Source organism: Oncorhynchus masou, chromosome 31, assembly GCF_036934945.1.
Source record: "Oncorhynchus masou masou isolate Uvic2021 chromosome 31, UVic_Omas_1.1, whole genome shotgun sequence".
Lineage (NCBI taxonomy): Eukaryota > Metazoa > Chordata > Actinopteri > Salmoniformes > Salmonidae > Oncorhynchus > Oncorhynchus masou.
In genome coordinates, this window is record NC_088242.1 from 92,939,333 (window position 1) to 92,961,959 (window position 22,627).

Below are 22,627 nucleotides of genomic sequence, written 5' to 3' on the forward strand. Positions count from 1 at the left end.
ATAATTATCTTAGTTTCAGGAACATATTTATTGTCTCTTTTCCTCACTGATCTAACTGGAATCAGGTTATCTATCCTCCTGTATGCACCACAGTCCTAGACCTGTTACCATAGCTACCCCCAGAAAAATCACAATGGAACAAAAATATATATTAAGGAAATTTTAAAAACACATTTTTCTCAGAAAAGTAGTGCACTGGGCCATTAATAGTCCGGTAATAGGGGACAGACAGAGCCGTCTCCAACGCAAACAAAAATTGTCCCCCCCCCACCCCCCCATCAACAAAAACATTATCGGCACCCCCAAACTACTACTAGTCTTATGTCAGTGAAACACATCTCCTCAATCAGTAGATCTAATGGCTCCTGTGTGTCCTGTGACTCCCAGGTGACAATAGCCTGTGATGCCGCGCTCAACGCTGCGTCAGCCTACAAAAAGCAGGAGTCTGACTCCTGGGACGAGGAGATCCAGGTGTCCAAACACGCCAGGAGTCTCCGACAGCAGGACAACGGAGTGAGGATCCCACCCAGGTAACAGCCCACTGATTGGACTGACATTAGTTACGCAATGATTTAGGAAACACCAATATTGTAGACATTGGCTTCAGAACAGCTGCCGTCTCTGTCAGCCTCTAGAGAATATGTATGTCTACAGTGTCATATCATTTTGTGCTCTTGTGTTGCTGCTAGTTTGTGGGTCCTCCTGTGTTTCTTGTGTGGTTTGGGGAGTCGTTTTGGGTTACTTGAGCTACTTGTGTGTCCCTCCACCTTACTTGTCGGATTCTGATCCCATATTAAGGAATCTCTCCTTTACCATGATCGAATGGTATATTCCAGTGGACAGACACTAAATATAACCCCAAGCAGACACTAAATATAACCCCAAGCAGACACTAAATATAACCCCAAGCAGACAGCAATCGCAGATAGACACTAAAAATAACCCCAAGCAGACACTAAATATAACCCCAAGCAGACAACAATCACAGATAGACACTAAATATAACCCCAAGCAGACACTAAATATAACCCCAAGCAGACACTAAATATAACCCCAAGCAGACAACAATCACAGATAGACACTAAATATAACCCCAAGCAGACACTAAATATAACCCCAAGCAGACACTAAATATAACCCCAAGCAGACACTAAATATAACCCCAAGCAGACGCTAAATATAACCCCAAGCAGACGCTAAATATAACCCCAAGCAGACGCTAAATATAACCCCAAGCAGACAGCAATCACAGATAGACACTAAATATAACCCCAAGCAGACACTAAATATAACCCCAAGCAGACAACAATCACAGATAGACACCCATGTGCAGCTGCATCACTCTGAGGTGCACAAAACATGATGGGACATACCAGAGCAACTCACCAGCTATTTTCTTAAGTGTCTGAAACCAAGTTACTCTGTAATGTATCTGAAGCCAAGTTACATTACAGAGTATCTTAGGTATCTGAAGTCAAGTTACTCTGTAATGTATGTTAGGTATCTGAAACCAAGTTACACTAACATTACAGAGGCTTTTGTGTAACATGGAGGTTACTCTTATTATGTACATGTAGCATTATGTACATGTAGCATTAAGAAGCACTAGCATTAAGAAGCACTAGCATTAAGAAGCACTAGCATTAAGATGCACTAGCATTAAGAAGCACTAGCATTAAGATGCACTAGCATTAAGAAGCACTAGCATTAAGAAGCACTAGCATTAAGAAGCACTAGCATTAAGATGCACTAGCATTGAGGAGTGTTTTACAAGCATTGAGGAGTGTTTTTACAATGAGAAACAGTAACACAAAAGTCTGTCTTACCCTGTTCATTGAACATAATTCATGTCAATCAATTAACTCCAATGAGAGAGAATGCTTTTTGGCCATTCTTGCCGTATTTTGTCCTTCAAGAAAAACGACACTGAACAAATGTAATAAGAGCTAATATATTTATCAACATGTGATATGACTCTGCGAATGTTTTCCCCTGTCCCTTCTCTCCTCTCAGTGGTTGGAAATGTCAGAAGTGTGAGATGAGAGAGAACCTGTGGCTGAACCTGACGGACGGAGCGGTGCTTTGTGGGAAGTGGTTCTTCGACGGTGCTGGAGGAAACGGCCACGCCCTGGACCACTACAAAGACACCAACTTCCCTCTGGCAGTCAAACTGGACAACATCACCGCAGATGGAGCAGGTCAGTACCCACTTCCTCTGGCAGTCAAACTGGACAACATCACCGCAGATGGAGCAGGTCAGTACCCACTTCCTCTGGCAGTCAAACTGGACAACATCACCGCAGATGGAGAAGGTCAGTACCCACTTCCTCTGGCAGTCAAACTGGACAACATCACCACAGATGGAGCAGGTCAGTACCCACTTCCTCTGGCAGTCAAACTGGACAACATCACCGCAGATGGAGCAGGTCAGTACCCACTTCCTCTGGCAGTCAAACTGGACAACATCACCGCAGATGGAGCAGGTCAGTACCCACTTCCTCTGGCAGTCAAACTGGACATCAGAGCAGGTCAGTGACACATATTGGGCTTCCGTGCTTCTACACCTGCATTGCTTGCTGTTTGGGGTTATAGGCTGGGTTTCTGTACAGCACTTTGTGACATCAGCTGATGTAAGAAGGGCTTTATAAGTACATTTGATTGATTAATATTGGGGAAAACATGCAACAATACATTATAAATGCTGACGCATTCATCTAACACAATAACGCATCATACCTGGGTTCAACTTTTCCATTGGTAGAAGCAAAGAGATCCTATTAAATTCATATTCTATCTATACAAGTAACAACCATCCTATTAATATGAAGAGGCCTTGGCCCTTGTTTTTTTGATGACCAGTAACAACCCCCGTTTCAGATATATATTCATTTGATGAAGAAGAAGCAGTCCTGGACCCTCACATATCCGAACACTTGCAACATTTTGGAATAGACATGCTACAGATGCAGCAGGTATAAGTCTCGCCGTCGTTGTAGGAAAGATTGAGAAGCTCTCCTGTTTTTTTCGTCTGTACTCTACCTGTTTCATAATACGTAACATTTGTGATGTTCAGCACACTGTCAAACAGCCACTTCCGTTTCACATAGATCAATGTAAAGCCTAGAATAACAGCAACCACGTCTAGATTAATGTGACCCCTTTATTTTGAACCTCTACTCCCTCATTTTGTTCTATTGGTTGAAATAGAATGGAACAGAAAATGGCCACCTCAACACAGACAACACAGAGAGCGTTCGGCCTCGGGTCAGCGAGTGGGAGGTGATCCAGGAGTCGGGCATGAAGCTGAAGGAGGTGTATGGCTCAGGTTTCACGGGCATTAAGAACTTGGGTAACAGCTGCTACCTGGGCACCACCATGCAGGTCCTTTTCAGCATCCCAGAGTTCCAGAGGGCGTGAGTATAACTAACGTGTGTGTGTGTGTGAGATATATAGAGAGAGGGGGCCTCTAGAATAGACCAGAGTAAACATACAAAGTCAGGACACTGCGGGGGTCATGTTCAGCCCTCCTACAACAAGACGAATATAGATGCTGATGACGGAAAACTGACTCACTTGACCTAAAGGTGTTATTACGTGGTGATTGCACAGCAATACCTACAGTACTGAGAACAGCAGGCTAATACGAGTGGATGACTGTAGTATTCAATGTCATATTTTCCCTCTTTTACAGTAGCACTGAATGTACTGTCTGGCGTCTGTTTTTGAATCTCTAGGTATGTTGGAAATCTACAGAGGATCTATGACTACTCACCTCTTGACCCCACCATGGATTTCAGCACACAAATGTGAGTCAATACACAGTCTGCATAATGTTGCTTATCATCAGTACAGCGTTTTGACCAGGGATCTGGCCCGCGGACCCGGGGAGGCTGAGTAAATTATAATGGACCTATACATTTTCGAATAACTGCCCTTCTTCTAGCCCGCAAGTTGCCTTTGGCAAACTAAAATAAATCAGCGTGGCCCTCCCACTGAATTTTGAAATCCCGATGTGGCCCTCGAGACAAAATGATCCCCTGGTCTTGTCTCACACCTCCAAACATCTGACCGGTTCACATAATTGCTGACTTGCCGTTAAAAGCCCCTCTATGCCAACTCTAATATTTTCTAGCTACACTGTATATACACAAGTATGTGGACATAACTTCAAATTAGTCCATTCGGCTATTTCAGCCATACCTGTTGCTGACAGGTGTATAAAATTGAGCGCACAGCCATGCAATCTCCATAAACAGACATTGGCAGTTGAATAGCCTTACTGAAGAGATCAGTGACGTGGCACCGTCATAGGATGCCACCTTTCCAACATGTCAGTTTGTCAAATGTCTGCCCTGCTGGAGCTGCCCCAGTCAACTGTATGTGCTGTTTATTGTGTGGTGGGAACATATAGGAGCAACATCGGCTCAGCCGCGAAGTAGTATACCACGCTCACAGAACGGGAACGCTGAGTGCTGAAACTCATAGCACGTAAAAATCAAACTGTTCGTCGGGAGCTTTATGAAATGTGTTTCCATGGCCGAGAAGCCTCCTAAGATCACCATGGACAATGCCAAGCGTCGGCTGGAGTGGTGTAATGCTGGGCGCCATTTTTCTCTGGTGCAGTGGACACGTGTTCTCTGGAGTGATACTGTAAATCATGCTTCACCATCTGGCAGTCCGACGGACGAATCTGCGTTTGGCGGATGCCAGGAGAAGCCTACCTGCCCCAATGCATATTGCCAACTGTAAAGTTTGGTGGATGAGGAATAATGGTATTTTTGGGGTGTTTCATGGTTCGGGCTAGGTCCCTTAGTTCCAGTGAAGGGAAGTCTTAATGCTACAGCGTTAACATGATCGTGTTAATGACCTTCACCATGTTAATCTGATGCAGATCGTCTCATAAATCAGGAAGTTGATTACCACTGGTGTTGCCCAATCGATTTTGTTCTTAGCAGCTGTTAGTAGTTAGAGTAGCCGTTACACTGCAAGCATGTGTAATATAGGTAATGTGTGTTTTGGTTGGTCAATCATTTCATTGCTTTCCTTTTGTGTGTGTTGATGGTGGAGACGGTATTGGCAAAGAGCTTTTGTTCTTAGCCAAGTTTTGGCAGCTATTACAATGCTTTCTTGTGTATTAGGACAGGCACGCTATTACAATGCTTTCTTGTGTATTAGGACAGGCACCATGGGTTAGCCAAGTTTGTCACTAGTTATATAGGTGTCTTTTTGTTTTTGTTTGTCCTCCAGGGCTAAACTGGGCCACGGACTTCTCTCAGGCCTGTACTCCAAACCACCAATGAAATCCGAGCTCATCGAACAGGTGATGAGAGAAGAATACAAGGTATTAGACTGGGCATGTCCAGCTCCTTATCTGGGAAAAATTATAAACTGGCAACTTGGGAGAACAGAACGTTTTTGTGTTGCCAGATAAGCAGGGGAAAGAGCTGTACTGTTCTTCTCCGTTCATTATTCAGCTGCTAAATTTTCATCTAGTAATGCCAGTGTAATATAATGAGGAGTCTGCATTCAGGTTAGGGCCAGGTTTGGACACACCCAGACATCTGCGTGGAACACCATTGCCTGGAGAATGGGGAAGGGAGGGGTGGGGAGAGGACTTGTAGAAATATGAATTCTCTGTGGCAATATTCATTGTTGCTCATATTTTGAGTACCTTGTAGTTTAGACATTTAAAGGGGTGTGTTGCATGTATTCAATATCATAACCCAATATCTTTCCCAAATTATTTTTGGGTTGTAGTAACTCTTAGCAGTATAACTACTTCCATTAACGTGGATATTGTATTTTCTATTTATAGTATAAACTGAAGCTAACATTTTGAGATTTGATTGTCTTAGATGCCCCATACATGCTGCAATAACAACCCAATTGTGTTACAAAGTATTGTCTATTCAGGTAGCAAATGTAGTGCCATTTTGGCATTTTTCACTGCATAGATATCTAGCTGCTGCATATCAACTTGTCTTGCATGAGCAGTGTGAATTGTTGCTAATCCAATCTGACCAATACAGTCCTGAATCCTGAAGTATTTAGTATACAGATTACAGACATACAGGGACTACACTACAGCACCAACTGTTGTGCGATGTATGATTCATCTAACATTGCCATGTAAAGACCCTCTGGATTTCCTGCAGATTGCATGTTTGTTTTGTGGGGAAAGGATATTGAGGGTTACTGCCAGTATGCATGTTTGTTTATTGGGGAAAGGATCTTGAGGGTTACTGCCAGTATGCTTCATTTTGCCCAGTGCCTCATTATGCACTGTGGCTGTAGAGCTGTCAGTGGGTTTAGGTACAGCACCGATTAGACATTACACTGTTGTCACCGCTCTCATAACCACAGAAATAGACAAGTTGTACATGGTTTCTCATTGCAGCACCAGTCGAAGGGCATCTCTCCCAAGATGTTCAAAGCCATGGTCAGCAAGGGCCACCCCGAGTTCTCCTCCAACAGACAGCAAGACGCACACGAGTTCTTCCTGCACCTCATCAACCTGGTCGAGGTGTGTATGTGTGTATGGCTTCATCTCCATAAGTAGTAGTGAGTTAAACTACTGGAAAGGCATGTGGTGGTGTATACAGTATACCATTGTTGCAGAGGTACAGCAATTGGCAAACAAATTCACTGGTGTTCAACAAAAGGCTCATAATCGTCAATTGTATCAATCAGCACTGGCTTTTCAGTTAGTACAGATTATACAGGGTGTACTGGCTTTTCAGTTAGTACAGATTATACAGGGTGTACTGGCTTTTCAGTTAGTACAGATTATACAGGGTGTACTGGCTTTTCAGTTAGTACAGATTATACAGGGTGTACTGGCTTTTCAGTTAGTACAGATTATACAGGGTGTACTGGCTTTTCAGTTAGTACAGATTATACAGGGTGTACTGGCTTTTCAGTTAGTACAGATTATACAGGGTGTACTGGCTTTTCAGTTAGTACAGATTATACAGGGTGTACTGGCTTTTCAGTTAGTGCAGATTATACAGAGTGTACTGGCTTTTCAGTTAGTGCAGATTATACACTACAGATTATACAGGGTGTACTGGCTTTTCAGTTAGTACAGATTATACAGGGTGTACTGGCTTTTCAGTTAGTGCAGATTATACAGGGTGTACTGGCTTTTCAGTTAGTGCAGATTATACAGAGTGTACTGGCTTTTCAGTTAGTACAGATTATACAGGGTGTACTGGCTTTTCAGTTAGTACAGATTATACAGGGTGTACTGGCTTTTCAGTTAGTGCAGATTATACAGGGTGTACTGGCTTTTCAGTTAGTACAGAATCTGCACTACAGATTATACTGGGTGTACTGGTTTTTCAGTGTGTATAGAATATACTGTGTTGTTTTTCAGTTTATACAGTTTATACAGAGTTTATTTGTACATTTATTTCAATAATGACAATGGCCAAAGTAAAACTGCTTTCATGAAATGGCTACTGCAAAGCATTTTCCTGACCATGTCGATGCGCCTCACTCTTGTCACGCATGGTCAATCTGGGGTCTTGGGGGAGGGGAGGAGGGACGGGACGATGTCCCCTCGGCCCGGCAGACACACTCTGAAGTGACTTTCTTAACCAGGTTACATTTAGACCTATCTATCTATCGGTTACACAGGCCTGATAATGCTTCCTATTTTGTTTGTTGTCCACACTTATACTCGAAACCTGTCACTTTCTCTGCTCTTGTCCTTGACGCAACAAAACAATTGATCCAAAATCATTTTACTAGACTTACTATGTATCGTTTATGTTTTAGTCATTTGTGGCGATGTTCTGAATAACAGATTTTTTTTTTTAACATGGAGCAGGAAGGTAATGTAAAGTAAGATGCTAAACAGGAGCTAACAAGCCAACTTCATGTTAATGTAAGTAAAAGAAAAAAAAACAGTTTTCTCTCAGCTTCAGAACACCTTTTACGATCAGACGTTTCTTCCATGAATGTTAATAGAGTTGTATTATCTGTGGTGATATTCAGCTGTTCTTAACCTGCGTGGAGGAACTGAGTCGGTTGGACAGAGATGGGCGCACCCGAGTGGCGCAGCGGTCTAAGGCATTACATCTAGGTTCAAGAGGCGTCATTACAGTCCCTGGTTTGATTCCAGGCTGTTTCACAACCAGGCCGTGATTGGTAGTCCCATAGGGCGGCGCACAATTGTCCCAGCGTCGTACGGGTTTGGCCCGGGGTAGGCCGTCGTTGTAAATAAGAATTAGTTCTTAACTGACTTGCCTAGTTAAATAAAGGTTACATTTAAAAACATGTAAAAAAAAAAAAATAAGCAGAGTCTTACAGTAGCCTTCCTATCAGCATGTTTAGCCCTGGGTCTGCCTGCCAGACAGTCGGCTGGAATACTTCAATGGTGTTGGGAGTAAAATTATAACCTGAGTATTTCTGTAACTTCTTAGAATAGAAAAGCTGCTGCTGTGACACCCAATACGAGTCAAATGGTTTAATTCAAGACCCATTGCCCCATGAGTCCTCAAATTAACACAACAAACACATTTTAGTCCCCAGTAAACAGCTGCGTACCTCTTTCTGTTTCAGTTTGATTTGTTTCCCTCTGTCTTTCTTCAGGAGTTTTAACTGTACGTAATTGTACAGTAATCTGTACACCAGTATTTCCACTTGCACATCTATCATTCCAGTGTTCATTTGCAAAATTGTAATTACTTCGTTCCTATGGCCTATTTATTGCCTTACCTCCTTACTTCGTTTGGACACACTGTATACCGATTTTCTATTGTGTTATTGACTGTATGTTTGTTTATCCCACCTGTAACTCTGTGTTGTTTTTGCCGCACTGCTTTGCTTTATCTTGGCCAGGTCGCAGTTGTAAATGAGAACTTGTTCTCAACTGGCCTACCTGGTTAAATAAAGATGAAATATAAGAAAGAAATCTTGGCATGGTTCCTCTTGTGATAATTGAGGAGTGTATAAGTTGATGCATATTGTTACTGTTTAAACATACATGCAATTAATGAAAGTCCCAATATTCTCCTGATGTTCAAATATGATGGAAACCGTTACATTTCCAAACCCTTTTTTAACTGGAAATTCAACAGCATAGATTGATATCCAGTATATTCGCTCTCTCCTTCCTCACCCTCGCTCTCTCTCTCCTTCCTCACCCTCTCTCTCTCCTTCCTCACCCTCTCTCTCTCTCTCTCTCTCTCTCTCTCTCTCCTTTCTCTCTCTCTCTCTCTCTCTCCTTCCTCTCTCCTTCCTCTCTCTCTCTCTCTCCTTCCTCTCTCTCTCCTTCCTCTCTCTCTCTCTCTCCTTCCTCTCTCTCTCTCTCTCTCTCTCTCTCTCCTCTCTCTCTCTCTCTCTCTCTCTCCTTCCTCTCTCTCTCTCTCCTTCCTCTCTCTCTCTCTCTCCTTCCTCTCTCTCTCCTCTCTCTCTCTCTTTCCCCCCCCCCCCAGAGAAACAGTGCTGGTTCAGAGAACCCCAGTGATGTCTTCCGCTACCTGGTGGAGGAGCGTGTGCAGTGCTGCCAGACGCAGAAGGTGTGCTACAACCAGAAGGTGGACTACCTGATGCAGCTCCCGGCCCCCATGGAGGCTGCCTCCAACAGAGGTAAGGTCCCACCGGCAGCTGGACCGGCCACATGAGAACCAGCAGGGCTGCTTGCTCCCCCCCACGGCCCTCCTCTTCAAATGGCATGGAGGATCGATATCTCGGAATGCAAATTTGGGGTGGGTGTTTGTGTTTTTAAAGGCTCAATACTGCATATCACTGTTGGGGAAACAAAGGCATTTCAAGATGTTCTATATAAAAATCTAATTTTATTTGTCACATGCGCCGAATACAACAGGTGTAGTAGACCTTACCGTGAAATGCTTACTTACAAGCCCTTAAATCTTTTTTTCAATTCTTGCCTAAAATGACACCCAAATCTAACTGCCTGTAGGTCAGGATCTGAAGCAAGGACATAAATAATCTTCATACCATTTGAAAGGAAACACTTTGAAGTTTTTGGAAATGTGAAATTAATGTAGAAGAATATAACGCATTAGATCTGGTAAAAGATAATACAAAGAAAAAAACGTGTTTTTTTTCTCATCATTGAAATGCACAATTTAATTTAGGCACAATTTAGATTTTGGCCACTCGATGGCAGCAGTGTATGTGCAAAGTTTTAGACTGATCCAATGAACCATTGCATTTCTGTTCAAAAAATGTTTTCTCAAGACTGCCCAAATGTGCCTAATTGGTTTATTAATACATTTAAGTTGATAATTGTGCCCTCTCCTCAAACAATAGCACAATATTATTTCACTGTAATACCTACTGTAAATTGGACAGTGCAGTTAGATTAACAAGAATTTAAGCTTTCTGCACATATCAGATATGACTATGTCCTGTGAATTGTTTTTGTTACTTTCAACCTTATGCTAATCACATTAGCCTTCGTTAGCTCAACTGTCCTGCAGGGGACACACAAATCCTGTAGAGGTTTTAACCAACAATGTAGTTCAAGAAATAGAGTTAAGAAAATATTTACTAAATAAACGAAAGTTTAAAAAAATGTATAAAAAAATAACACAATAAAATAACAATAACAAGACTGGGGGTACCGGAACCGAGTCATTGTGTGGGGGTACAGGTTAGTTGAGGTAATTTGTACAGGTAGGGGTGAAGTGACTATGCATAGATAATAAACAGTGAGTAGCAGCAGTGTAAAAACAGGGGAGGGGGGGGGGGGCAGCAGCAATGTAAATAGTCCGGGTGGCCATTTGATTAATTGTTCAGCAGTCTTATGGCTTGGGTGTAGAAGCTCTTAAGGAGCCTTTTGGTCCTAGACTCCAATCACCGGAGTCTGTCGACAACAACAGCATTTTAGTAGAGTGTGTTAAATAGCTTTGTGTTTGTGTGACAGAGGAGCTGATGGCGTATGAGGCCAAGCGAAGAGAGGCAGAGGAGAACATGAGAGCCCCTCCAGAGCCTGTGAGGGCCCGGATCCCCTTCACAGCGTGCCTGCAGGCCTTCACAGAGCCAGAGAACGTCCCCGACTTCTGGAGCTCAGCACTGCAGGCCAAGTCAGCTGGAGTCAAGTAAGCAAAGGTCCTGGTCTATGGCCTTGAAGAAAGGTTAATGCCACACACTAAAATCTTTACTATTCTTTTCTTTCCAGGACTTCCCGTTTCGCCTCCTTCCCAGAGTATCTGGTAGTGCAGATTAAGAAATTCACATTTGGGGTTGACTGGGTTCCAAAGAAATTAGGTGAGTAAGAGAACTTGATGTCTCTCCACAAATGGTTTGTCTTGTCTGCATCCAAGATTTTCACTAGTACCAAGAGGATGCTGATTTATGTCTGAACTTTTGTGTCTACCCGCATTGTAAAATTATATTAAGGTATTTTATGTTTTTTCATTGAAGGCCTAGAATACACTCTCCTTGTAGCCTATTATTAAGTAAGTTCTGTGGATCCCCAGCAGAGGGCGCTGTCACACAGTGTTTCTCTGAGGTCCACTGAGGACACAGACAAGACAGTCTGGATCCAAACTGAACTGAAGACTGATTTCATTAAGTAAAACAGAGCTATTTAGTTTGGATCCAGGCGAGAAGAAGATGCATTGCCCTGAGAAAAAAACGGTTATCTAAGCTCTTGCTCTACCTGTGTTTTTTTTAAGTACTCCCAAATTAAAATGCAAAGGATTGAAGAACTTGAACACCTACCTATGAACACCTACCTATGTTTTCTGATACTGATACACTACATCTTGTGTTTGGTACTGTGGCTCTAGTGGTGAACATGAAAGCTATCAGTTTGGTAATGTGTAATTAGCTGGAATCTTCATGCCCAAGTCTTCTCCAGACTGTTTTTCTCCTCTTCCAGTCCATTCTGTAGTAGAATCTCTGTGTTGCATTTATATGGACACACAACCAAAAAATGTTTTGCAACAGAGAACTAAAATGAGCATTGATTATTGGACAAATTCCGGTAGTCCCTCCCTGTTTGTCCATTTGGTGCCTTATGAACACACCCTAGTTGTTTGACCTCTGACCTACTGTTGTTCCACAGATCTATCCATAGACGTACCAGACTTCCTGGACCTGTCTCGACTCCGGGGCACAGGGCTGCAGGCAGGAGAGGAAGAGCTCCCTGACCTCACCCCCCCCATCGTCCTGCCTGAAGACACCAGAGGTAAGGATCACTTTCAGGTGTGCCGGGTGGAAGCAGGCCTTGACTTTCTGACCAGTGGTCTTGGTCCTAAAGGAAAGCTGGTGTTTGGGGCTAAATCTGTCACACGTTGTCATCCGTCTCACCAGCCACTTGGGGTCCTGGGATGTTAACTATCCATTTCCCCTCCTCTCTTCCCCCTAAATGTGAGACTCTTTGTAGTTGATGTGCTCAGTATGCCCGTCTACTCTCTTTGTGATCTTTATCTCCTTTCTTCCTTCAGTGTCGGTTGTTTTGGACGGATTTAGCAACAATGCACTGTTAATATTTTAGCAGGTACCAGGCACATTATGTGCTGTACAGTCCTAAACCCCAAAACACTTGAAATGTGCTCCAGGCAAGCAATAAAAATAACTCTGTAATGCTCTGTTGCTGCAATGGCTGTCTTGTTGAAGATGCCTCAACCTTGTTGAGAATCTCTTAAGCTGAAAGTCCCCGACATCAGGCCCTAGAATTACTTAGAAAAATATCTATTTGTTTACATGCCTTATTTTATTGATTTCCCACCGTTTTATAAGTCAGAAGACAGCCATCCAGACCTTGTTAGGACCTTGTAAACATCCTCTGTCGAATAAACTTGTATTTTCCTCCCTCTGGTGGTCAGTTGCATCATTACATCCATTTATATCACTTCACTGCAATGTTACGTCAAATGGGCGTTCATTATAAAAACATCTATCCAGCTTGAACGCTTTACGGCACGCTTTTTGACCACTAATGTCATGATATGTTTGGGAAAGTAATAAAGAAGGTGAAATATATTGGGTAGATGTTCCTAAAACAGATTTGAACTATAAATGGACATAGTTATAAAGAATGGAAAAGCTTATTCATTAACAATGTTTTTTAAATTTCTTTATCATAACATCATATTTGTATACATTTTATTATACTTTTATTGTGTACTAGATCATATGGGTTAAAAAGTTGTTTTCTCAGACATAAATAAACGATTCCAGGTGAAAGCCAAAGGTCATAGCGTTCTGGAGTGGTTACACTATTGCATTAATAAAATATTGCCCTCTTGCTAGATGGAAGACTTAAAACTGTCAGCTCAACTGATTTAAAACTGTGACTCAGGCTTTAAAAGTTAAAACTCTTTTATTTCAACAGACGAGTATAACCAAATTAATGTCTTCCCCCTACCTAAAGTGTTGCTTTTTGGGGGTAATACCCAATGGAGTGATTTTTGAAAACTTTCATATGAGATCTCGTCTTATGGACTGTTGCTGAAAACTGAACAAAGCAGCTGGAGATTTGTTTTCTTGACTATCTTATATCCTATCTTTGAGGGAGGTGTCCAACCGTCCTACCTACATAATGCAAAAAGTGATTCACAATGTTGTTTATAAGGTTTTTGGGATTTATGTAGCCTTTGTCAGAGCAGCTTCAAAAATCCTATATTAAACACCAGCCCATGTCCCTGGACCTGTATCAATAGATATTCATTACATTTCTGTCTCGGGACAACGCCTAAGGGCTTCTGATTGATTTGCAAGTTTCTTTTTTTAAACCTTGAAATGCATCAATTCCCATCCAATTAGTTTTACGGATTTAGCATTGATTTACCATACGGTACATCAGTTTTTAATAGAGAAAAAAAACAGTACAAATAAGTTTACCGCCTTTGAGCTATAATAGTCAATACTTGTTTTCAGTAGCACAACATTTGTTATTAAACCTCAAGTGTGACCTGAACTGTAAGGATGCTGTTTAGGTCCATATTACCACATATTGAGAGAATCCATCTATTAGCTTTGATGCTGTATACTACACTGTTGAATTTAGCTAGTCAAAAATACATATTTACGTTGTACCTTGAAAATAATCACTTCTTCACTTTACATTTCAGATGACTCAATGAACTCCTCAGATTGTGAGTATTCCATCATACCCTTGTGTGTGTGTGTATATATATATATATATATCTAACCCAAAGCAAAGATTTACAACTAGGGAACAACTGTTATTCTGAGTTCTGCAGTAATGACGATATAAGCCTGACGATGCAAACCCAACAGCTGATGCAACCTCGTCGTAACTTGCCTACTAGCAAAAAATACTTTAAATACAACTTTTTTTTTTGTGGGGCAGGTTGTTTGTTGTTAGGGAGTTCTTGATTCGTAAGCTCTGGCTAAGATAGTGGTTGCTTTTTGCTTGTTCTCAGCCCCAGATATAGACGAGTCGGCGGCGATGCAGCTGGCGGAGATGGGCTTCCCTCTGGAGGCCTGTCGGAAGGCCGTTTACTACACAGGGAACATGGGCCCTGAAATGGCCTTCAACTGGATCATAGCCCACATGGAGGAGCCTGGTAAGAGCTAGGAGACCATCACACATAGACACATCGTACCACATGGATGTTAATCTAGCCCGATTCCCCCAGCCTCTTCTGGGTATGGTGGGCGTGCGCAGTGCACGCACTGAAACATCACTGAAATGACATGTGTGTCAGAGCAGGAGACAGGCCAGTGTGTGTGTATGTGTGTGTCAGTGGTCCTTTGTGGCTGAGTTGTCAGGGAATACTTTGTCACCCTGATGCTCTGGCTCCTTAAGGGGTAATATCGTTGTATAATTCTCCATGGGTAATTCATAACTTCATGCTGGAACTCTCTATTTGTTGCTTATACAAACAATGTAAAGAGATTGTTTTAATGTCCAATACTAAAGCGCTCAGGTAATCGTATTCTGCTTAAAATTAAGATGAATAGGTCACAAGACAAAAGGACACAAGTTTTGGAAACTTGACAGTTGGAAGAGAAGAAATGTCAATTTTATTCCTAGCAGGCGCAACAGTAATGAAACCTGTGGTGATAGTTGTTTACCAACACACTCCTCGAGCTGTTTGACCTATCACAACTCTCACTTCCTTTACTTCCATGTTTAGCATGGAGAGATATTATTGGACCAGGGATGAACTATCCATTATTAGAAGTAACAAAAGAGACAAAACGCCAACATGGCCGTCCATTCTCATTCTTGTCCATTACTACTCTGCCAGGTATACTTACTGTTGATCATGAAAGCATATTGTAGGATATTTTAGGATTTGTTGTTTTAAACCTGTGAGGTGTTAAAGGGGAGGTTAACCTTTGCTTTCAGGGGAGAAAACAGACAGAGATTAAAAATGTAATCTAATCTCCATAATAATAATTGACATAATCACCACTGGACCAAAAGGTTTTCCTCCCGCGTCTGGGAAATAACCATCCTGTGTGCATGAAGAATGCATATTTACCTAACATTTAGTTTTGAAGTGGGTTGAAAAATATATATATATTTTTAAAAAGCTATCCATGCAGAAGCCCATTCTGTCATTTTTTTTTTCTACATTAAAATTCCTGGTTTCTTGCTATAATACCAGCCAATATTTTACAGTGATTTTAAAGAACTAAAAAAAAAAGAACATCTTGTAATAGGAAAAATTCCTATTTTCATATTTACTTTCTAATGACACTTTTGTGTGAATAGTTTGTCCCTTCCTCATTACATTACACCAGTTCCCAGAAAGCTGTCAAAAGATGACTAAATAGTTCCCTCCAGATTTGTATGATGGGGTAAATTACTATTCCTGTGACTAGTTAGGTTTTCCCACCGAGGTGGGAATGGAGCATTACCATGGGCCTGTCGCAGCAACGGCAACCTTTCTCACATAAACGACACCTTATTAGCAATCCTCTTGTCGTGAAATCACACTGTTTAAGTAAATAACAAGTTATCCTTTGGTAAACAAGGGGTTACCTTCAGACAGAAAAACACAACATTCCGTGTTTTTGTTTTTTTTCGGGCTTCATTACTTGTGTGTGTGTGGTGTGTGTGTGCGTAGCTGTGTCCATTTGTTTGTTTAAGTTCTGCTAATTGGCATGCTTCTGTTTTGAAGAATTTCTTAAGTAAAAACGCTTTCCACAGGAACATGGCAGAGACATATATATATATCCCATTTAGCAGACGCTTTTGTCCAAAGCGACTTACAAGTCGGCTGGGGCCACTACTTTTTACATATGGGTGGCCCCAGCGGGAATCGAACCCACGACGCTTGGCGTTGCAAGCGCCATGCTCTACCGACTGAGCCACACAGGACCCATATATTTACAAGACAATGATTTTCCTTCAAAATATTAGAAATATTGAGTGTGTTTATGCACAGTACACGTGTGGGAATGTACTCGTGTTAGTAGGTTTGTTTTAATAACGGCCTATTTATGTGTATGTGGTTGAGAGCACACAGGTCAACTTGCACAGGTGTGTGATAACTATGTAAATTAATTGGGCCCTCAACTGGTTCAAACTAGGGTATAACATGTTTATAGAGAATTGATGTCTCGCCAAGACAGGGTTGTATTGTAACTTTTTTAAGCTGCCACCTGTTGTTTCTTTCTTTCTTCCCCTTCCTAAATCTTTAACTGTTTTAGTCTTAAATCCTTAACTGCTCATGTCGAATTGTTTTTAAATATGCATGAGTCACCAGCCAGCCTGATATGCTGCATTATGATGACCTCAGTATTAATGTTCTCCGAGATTTACTGGGACAGTCGTTTTCTGACTGTAAACTCTCCTCCTCCATCTGTCTTGTTCTGTTATAATCATATCAACAGTCCTTTTCACTGATCGACCAGGGTGCTCTTCCTGATTTGGCCTTTGTTTGAATAGGCGATTACTTATTAGGATCAAAGATGATCTATAGATGGAAGGTCGGCGGAAGGAGACGAGGTCAGGTGGGACCATTCTAGCCAATGAGAGGTCAGATGAGCCTGTGAACAACAGACACACCTATGATATGTAGTCGTTTTAAAATAAAGTTGCAGAAATGCCACGTAAGTCCACTTTTATACAAGTTTATTCGTAAAACATCCTAACCATTGCGAAACCTATATTCAAAGAAAAATAAGCCTGACCTACCAAATTAGCAATTACCAATTTTTTTTTACCAAATCCGACACTCATTATTGAACTCACTCACTCTCTCTGTCTCTGTCTCTGTCTCTCTCTCTGTCTCTCTCTCTCTCTGTCTGTCTCTGTCTCTCTCTGTCTCTGTCTCTCTCTCTGTCTGTCTCTGTCTGTCTCTGTCTCTGTCTCCTGTCTCTGTCTCTCTCTGTCTCTCTCTGTCTCTGTCTCTCTCTCTGTCTCTGTCTCTCTCTGTCTCTGTCTCTCTCTCTGTCTCTCTCTCTCTGTCTCTCTCTCTGTCTCTCTCTCTCTCTCTGTCTCTGTCTCTGTCTCTCTCTCTCTCTGTCTCTGTCTCTCTCTGTCTCTCTCTCTCTCTCTCTCTCTCTCTCTGTCTCTCTGTCTCTCTCTCTGTCTCTCTCTCTGTCTCTCTCTGTCTCTGTCTCTCTCTCTGTCTCTCTCTCTCTCTCTCTCTCTCTCTGTCTTCTCTAGACTTCGCTGAGCCCCTGGCCCTTCCTTCCTTCATGGAGCCAGGCCCCTCCATGGCCAGCCTGGGCCTGGCAGCCACCCCCCTGGACAACCAGCCTCCGGAGGAGAGCATCGCCATCCTCACATCCATGGGCTTCCCCCGCCGCCACACAGTCCAGGCCCTCAAAGCCACGGTCAGTGACTCTCTTTCTTCTCCTGCTCACACACTCACTCTGGTGAAAACCACACAAACATATTGTCCTGGCCCAGGATGCGTTCAGTAGGCAGTAGTGCTTCGGTCGTTTTTAATGAAGCTTGTTCAAGTGTGAGTTGGCATAATGTAGAGGTGTATGTATTGTATTCAGGAGTATGGACAATAAACAGGATCAAAATATGTAAATAATTGAAAGGGAGGGCTTTATCATGTTTTAGGTAGTTTCATTTCCCAAACATTGTTTAACCAATATATTCTATTTCTCCGTCTGATCTTGGGCTTGCTATTTCTATTTTAGACACATCATGGCCAGAAATAGTGCCATTGATATGCTGCAGGAATGACGGGGAGTTGCTTTCTATAGTACCGAACCGTGCTGGAGTCAGGAGAACCTGAGAATCCTGCTCCCTGAGCTATAAACAACTTGACTGGCCAGCTTGTTGGCTGATATTTAGCCATTTTAATAACCCCTTCATGTTCTTGGTGGCTCCCGAGATCCCCGTTCTACATTCTGTTTACAAATAGAGCAATGAGTCTAGCTATGCGCTTTCATCTTTTCAGTTCTATGAGTCAGATCGGTGCATGTCATACGTGCAACTATAGCACAGTCCTTTTGATGCATTTGCTTGTGTGTTCCTTTAAATGTACTTTTTTTTCATTTAAGCCAGGAAACAACTAATTAATTCAATTACGTTATGAGTTGTATATCACCACTATATATATATATATATATATACACCAGTAGAATTCCATTATAGTGGTTGTGTTTCTTTTTGTCACCTGCCCTGTCAGCATTGAAACAGACCCCCTGATTTCCTTGTTTACTGTCTCTAACTACCCTTTAAACTTCTTGCCTTCCAGACTTTTCTTATGAAAAAGCCCAGGGTCCCCGTGAGTGGAGTAGGGTCTTCTAACAATATCCTATCATAATATCCGAGTGAGCAGGCAGGAAGTGTTCGACCTCACTGACCTGTCTGCCTGCCTGTCTGGGCATGGCCAGTAAGAGCAGGCAGCATCAGATCACCCCACCCCCCCACCATGTGCTCTCAGCACTGGCATCTGTGGTGAATGAATCACGCCTCTATTCTGGATTAAAGGCTGAGGCTAATTGAGGGAATTAACCATACATGGAGAATGAGAATGAGAGCGGTGTTGAATAATTTATTTTGATGTTACCAATCTTGTTACATTTTGGTTTTGTAACTGTCAATCCTGTTACATACTGGTGAAGCATACCAGTCAACCCTGTTACATACTGGTGAAGCATGCCAGTCAACCCTGTTACANTGAAGCATGCCTGTTACCACTGGTGAAGCATGCCAGTCAACCCTGTTACATACATGCCAGTCAACCCTGTTACACACTGGTGAAGCATGCCAGTCAACCCTGTTACATACTGGTGAAGCATACCAGTCAATCCTGTTACACACTGGTGAAGCATGCCAGTCAACCCTGTTACATACTGGTGAAGCATGCCAGTCAACCCTGTTACACACTGGTGAAGCATGCCAGTCAACCCTGTTACATACTGGTGAAGCATACCAGTCACTCCTGTTACATACTGGTGAAGCATGCCAGTCAATCCTGTTACATACTGGTGAAGCATGCCAGTCAATCCTGTTACATACTGGTGAAGCATGCCTGTTACACACTGGTGAAGCATGCCTGTCAATCCTGTTACATACTGGTGAAGCATGCCAGTCAACCCTGTTACACACTGGTGAAGCATGCCAGTCACTCCTGTTACATACTGGTGAAGCATGCCAGTCAATCCTGTTACACACTGGTGAAGCATGCCTGTTACACACTGGTGAAGCATGCCTGTTACATACTGGTGAAGCATTCCAGTCAACCCTGTTACATACTGGTGAAGCATGCCAGTCAATCCTGTTACATACTGGTGAAGCATGCCTGTTACACACTGGTGAAGCATGCCAGTCAACCCTGTTACATACTGGTGAAGCATGCCTGTTACATACTGGTGAAGCATGCCAGTGCCTGTTACATACTGGTGAAGCATGCCTGTTACATACTGGTGAAGCATGCCAGTCAATCCTGTTACATACTGGTGAAGCATGCCTGTTACATACTGGTGAAGCATGCCCACTGGTGAAGCATGCCTGTTACATACTGGTGAAGCATGCCTGTTACACACTGGTGAAGCATGCCAGTCAATCCTGTTACATACTGGTGAAGCATGCCTGTTACATACTGGTGAAGCATGCCTGTTACATACTGGTGAAGCATGCCTGTTACATACTGGTGAAGCATGCCTGTTACATACTGGTGAAGCATGCCAGTCAATCCTGTTACATACTGGTGAAGCATGCCTGTTACATACTGGTGAAGCATGCCTGTTACACTGGTGAAGCATGCCAGGTTACATACTGGTGAAGCATACCAGCCTGTTACACTGGTGAAGCATGCCTGTTACATACTGGTGAAGCATGCCAGTCAATCCTGTTACATACTGGTGAAGCATGCCTGTTACATACTGGTGAAGCATGCCTGTTACATACTGGTGAAGCATGCCAGTCAACCCTGTTACATACTGGTGAAGCATACCAGTCAACCCTGTTACATACTGGTGAAGCATGCCTGTTACATACTGGTGAAGCATGCCTGTTACATACTGGTGAAGCATGCCTGTTACATACTGGTGAAGCATGCCTGTTACATACTGGTGAAGCATGCCTGTTACATACTGGTGAAGCATGCCAGTCACAATTGTCCATCTTCTGAGAGTTTGAGAGAAGATTGAGGGGAGACAGGAAAACATACTCTACTGTCTGTCCATAACACAAGGCCACTGATTAACAGATACAGTAATGAAAATGGTAATTACATGACAATTTAGCATACACTCTTTTAGAAAAAAAGAAAAAAAACTAAAATGGTTCTTTGGCTGTCCCCATAGGAGAACCCTTTGAATAACCCTGTTTGGTTACAGGTAGAACCCTTGTGATTCCAGGAAGAACCCGTTTGAGTTCCATGTAGAACCCTTTACACAGAGGGTTATACATGGAACCAAAAAGGGTTCTACCTGGAACCAAACAGGGTTCTCCTATGGGGCTAGTCGAAGAACACCTTTGGAAACATTTTTTTTTTGTTGTACCAATTATGACCTCTTATTTCCTTTGAAACAAGCAGGTTTGTTGTCATTTGTGTTGAATTGTTTACCAATACCAGAAAGTACTACTTATTACCAGTTAACACCAGCTGAAATAGGTCTGTAATAACAACATTTGTTGTTTCAGAACAACAACTTGGAGAGGGCTCTGGACTGGATCTTCACCCACCCGGAGAGGGAGGAGGAGGAGGAGGAGCCTAGTGACGACCTTTTGGACATGTCTGACATCATGGAGCCCAACGACAACACCTTCTCCAACGCAAACACGAACAGCCACTCCACGCTGTCCCCAGACCAGGATGCCTCGGGCCCCCGGATCAAAGACGGACCCGGACGTGAGTGACTCTGCATGACCTCTGACCTCATACACTGATCTAAGATCAGCCCCACCCTCCACAGTCCTGTCCATAACCATTATGAGCACAATGACAAAAGGAGAAGAGTTCCACACATAGAGATGTGTCAGATGGAGCTGGATCTAAAATATATGTAGCTGCTTTGAATACAAAGTGAATGTTCTCTCACTGCTTGCTGAACAAAATCAGAAAAAATTCACCTAATTGTGAAGGGCTAATCTTTCTCTTCCATTCTAACACCATTCTGTAAAAAGAAGGTAAGCGCACTGTTCTTTCATCAAATTTACGATTTTAAATAAACTGAACATGTAAATTCATAGCATGTTTGAGGAGACTCATACTATGCAGGGTCTCAGCATTTTTTTATTTTGAACTCGCAAATAGAAATCATGGACCACAGTCTCTCCAACTACCATCTGCATGCTTGTCAAGGTAAGAAATACATCCTCAGGTGAGGATTAAACACATCCCATAACACTGGAGATCAGATCAGGTGAGGATTAAACACATCCCATAACACTGGAGATAAAATCAGGTGAGGATTAAACACATCCCATATAGGATCAGATGAGGATTAAACACATCCCATAACACTAGAGATCGGATCAGGTGAGGATTAAACACATCCCATATAGGATCAGATGAGGATTAAACACATCCCATAACACTAGAGATTGGATCAGGTGAGGATTAAACACATCCCATAACACCGGAGATAAGATCAGGTGAGGATTAAACACATCCCATAACACCGGAGATAAGATCAGGTGAGGATTAAACACATCCCATAACACCGGAGATAAGATCAGTTGAGGATTAAACACATCCCATATAGGATCAGATGAGGATTAAACACATCCCATAACACCGGAGATAAGATCAGGTGAGGATTAAACACATCCCATAACACTAGAGATAGGATCAGATAATTGCTGAAAATGATAGTTGTGTTTTATGAGTCAGTTTTACAAGCTACTCCTTATGGCTATACTGTAGGCAAAATGCATCTGTTCTGTTGACAAGGGAGTTGTAGTTGATTGATTTGACTTCCTGTTTTACAGGTTACGAGCTTTTTGCTTTCATCAGCCACATGGGAGCGTCCACTATGTCTGGTCGTTATGTATGTCATATCAAGAAGGAAGGAAGGTAAGTCCGTCACAGTTTACATACTCTCCATTGATCTCTGCTAGATGATTTTAAACCACAATCTCTTTCACAATGAAGGATTTCAAATGAGTGATTTCAACAGACTGTTTTCCCTCCCGAACTCGTCCTTTGGGACCACCAACCGTTTGCAATGCACATCATATTTGATCTATTCCAACACTCGCACTCCTGATTCAACCAATCAAGGGCATGATCATTAGTTGACGAGTTGA

At 42.4% G+C, this 22,627-nt stretch overlaps 1 protein-coding gene across 2 annotated transcripts in view; it reads left to right on the top strand.

Annotated features, from left to right (window-relative positions):
* usp13 (ubiquitin specific peptidase 13) overlaps positions 1-22,627 on the top strand; it is a 36,474-nt gene that overhangs the window by 9,502 nt on the left and 4,345 nt on the right. The window contains exons 5-21 of one of the 2 annotated variants that reach the window (XM_064952563.1): positions 388-530; positions 2,014-2,198; positions 2,878-2,972; positions 3,208-3,413; positions 3,735-3,806; positions 5,248-5,341; positions 6,398-6,523; positions 9,441-9,594; positions 10,898-11,072; positions 11,153-11,241; positions 12,044-12,166; positions 14,055-14,078; positions 14,370-14,513; positions 17,573-17,742; positions 21,020-21,227; positions 21,633-21,680; positions 22,310-22,394. In XM_064952563.1, coding sequence (XP_064808635.1) covers positions 388-530; positions 2,014-2,198; positions 2,878-2,972; positions 3,208-3,413; positions 3,735-3,806; positions 5,248-5,341; positions 6,398-6,523; positions 9,441-9,594; positions 10,898-11,072; positions 11,153-11,241; positions 12,044-12,166; positions 14,055-14,078; positions 14,370-14,513; positions 17,573-17,742; positions 21,020-21,227; positions 21,633-21,680; positions 22,310-22,394 — 2,141 coding nt within the window. The remainder of the gene's footprint in view (positions 1-387; positions 531-2,013; positions 2,199-2,877; positions 2,973-3,207; positions 3,414-3,734; positions 3,807-5,247; positions 5,342-6,397; positions 6,524-9,440; positions 9,595-10,897; positions 11,073-11,152; positions 11,242-12,043; positions 12,167-14,054; positions 14,079-14,369; positions 14,514-17,572; positions 17,743-21,019; positions 21,228-21,632; positions 21,681-22,309; positions 22,395-22,627) is intronic. The other variant, XM_064952565.1, reaches the window with a different exon arrangement.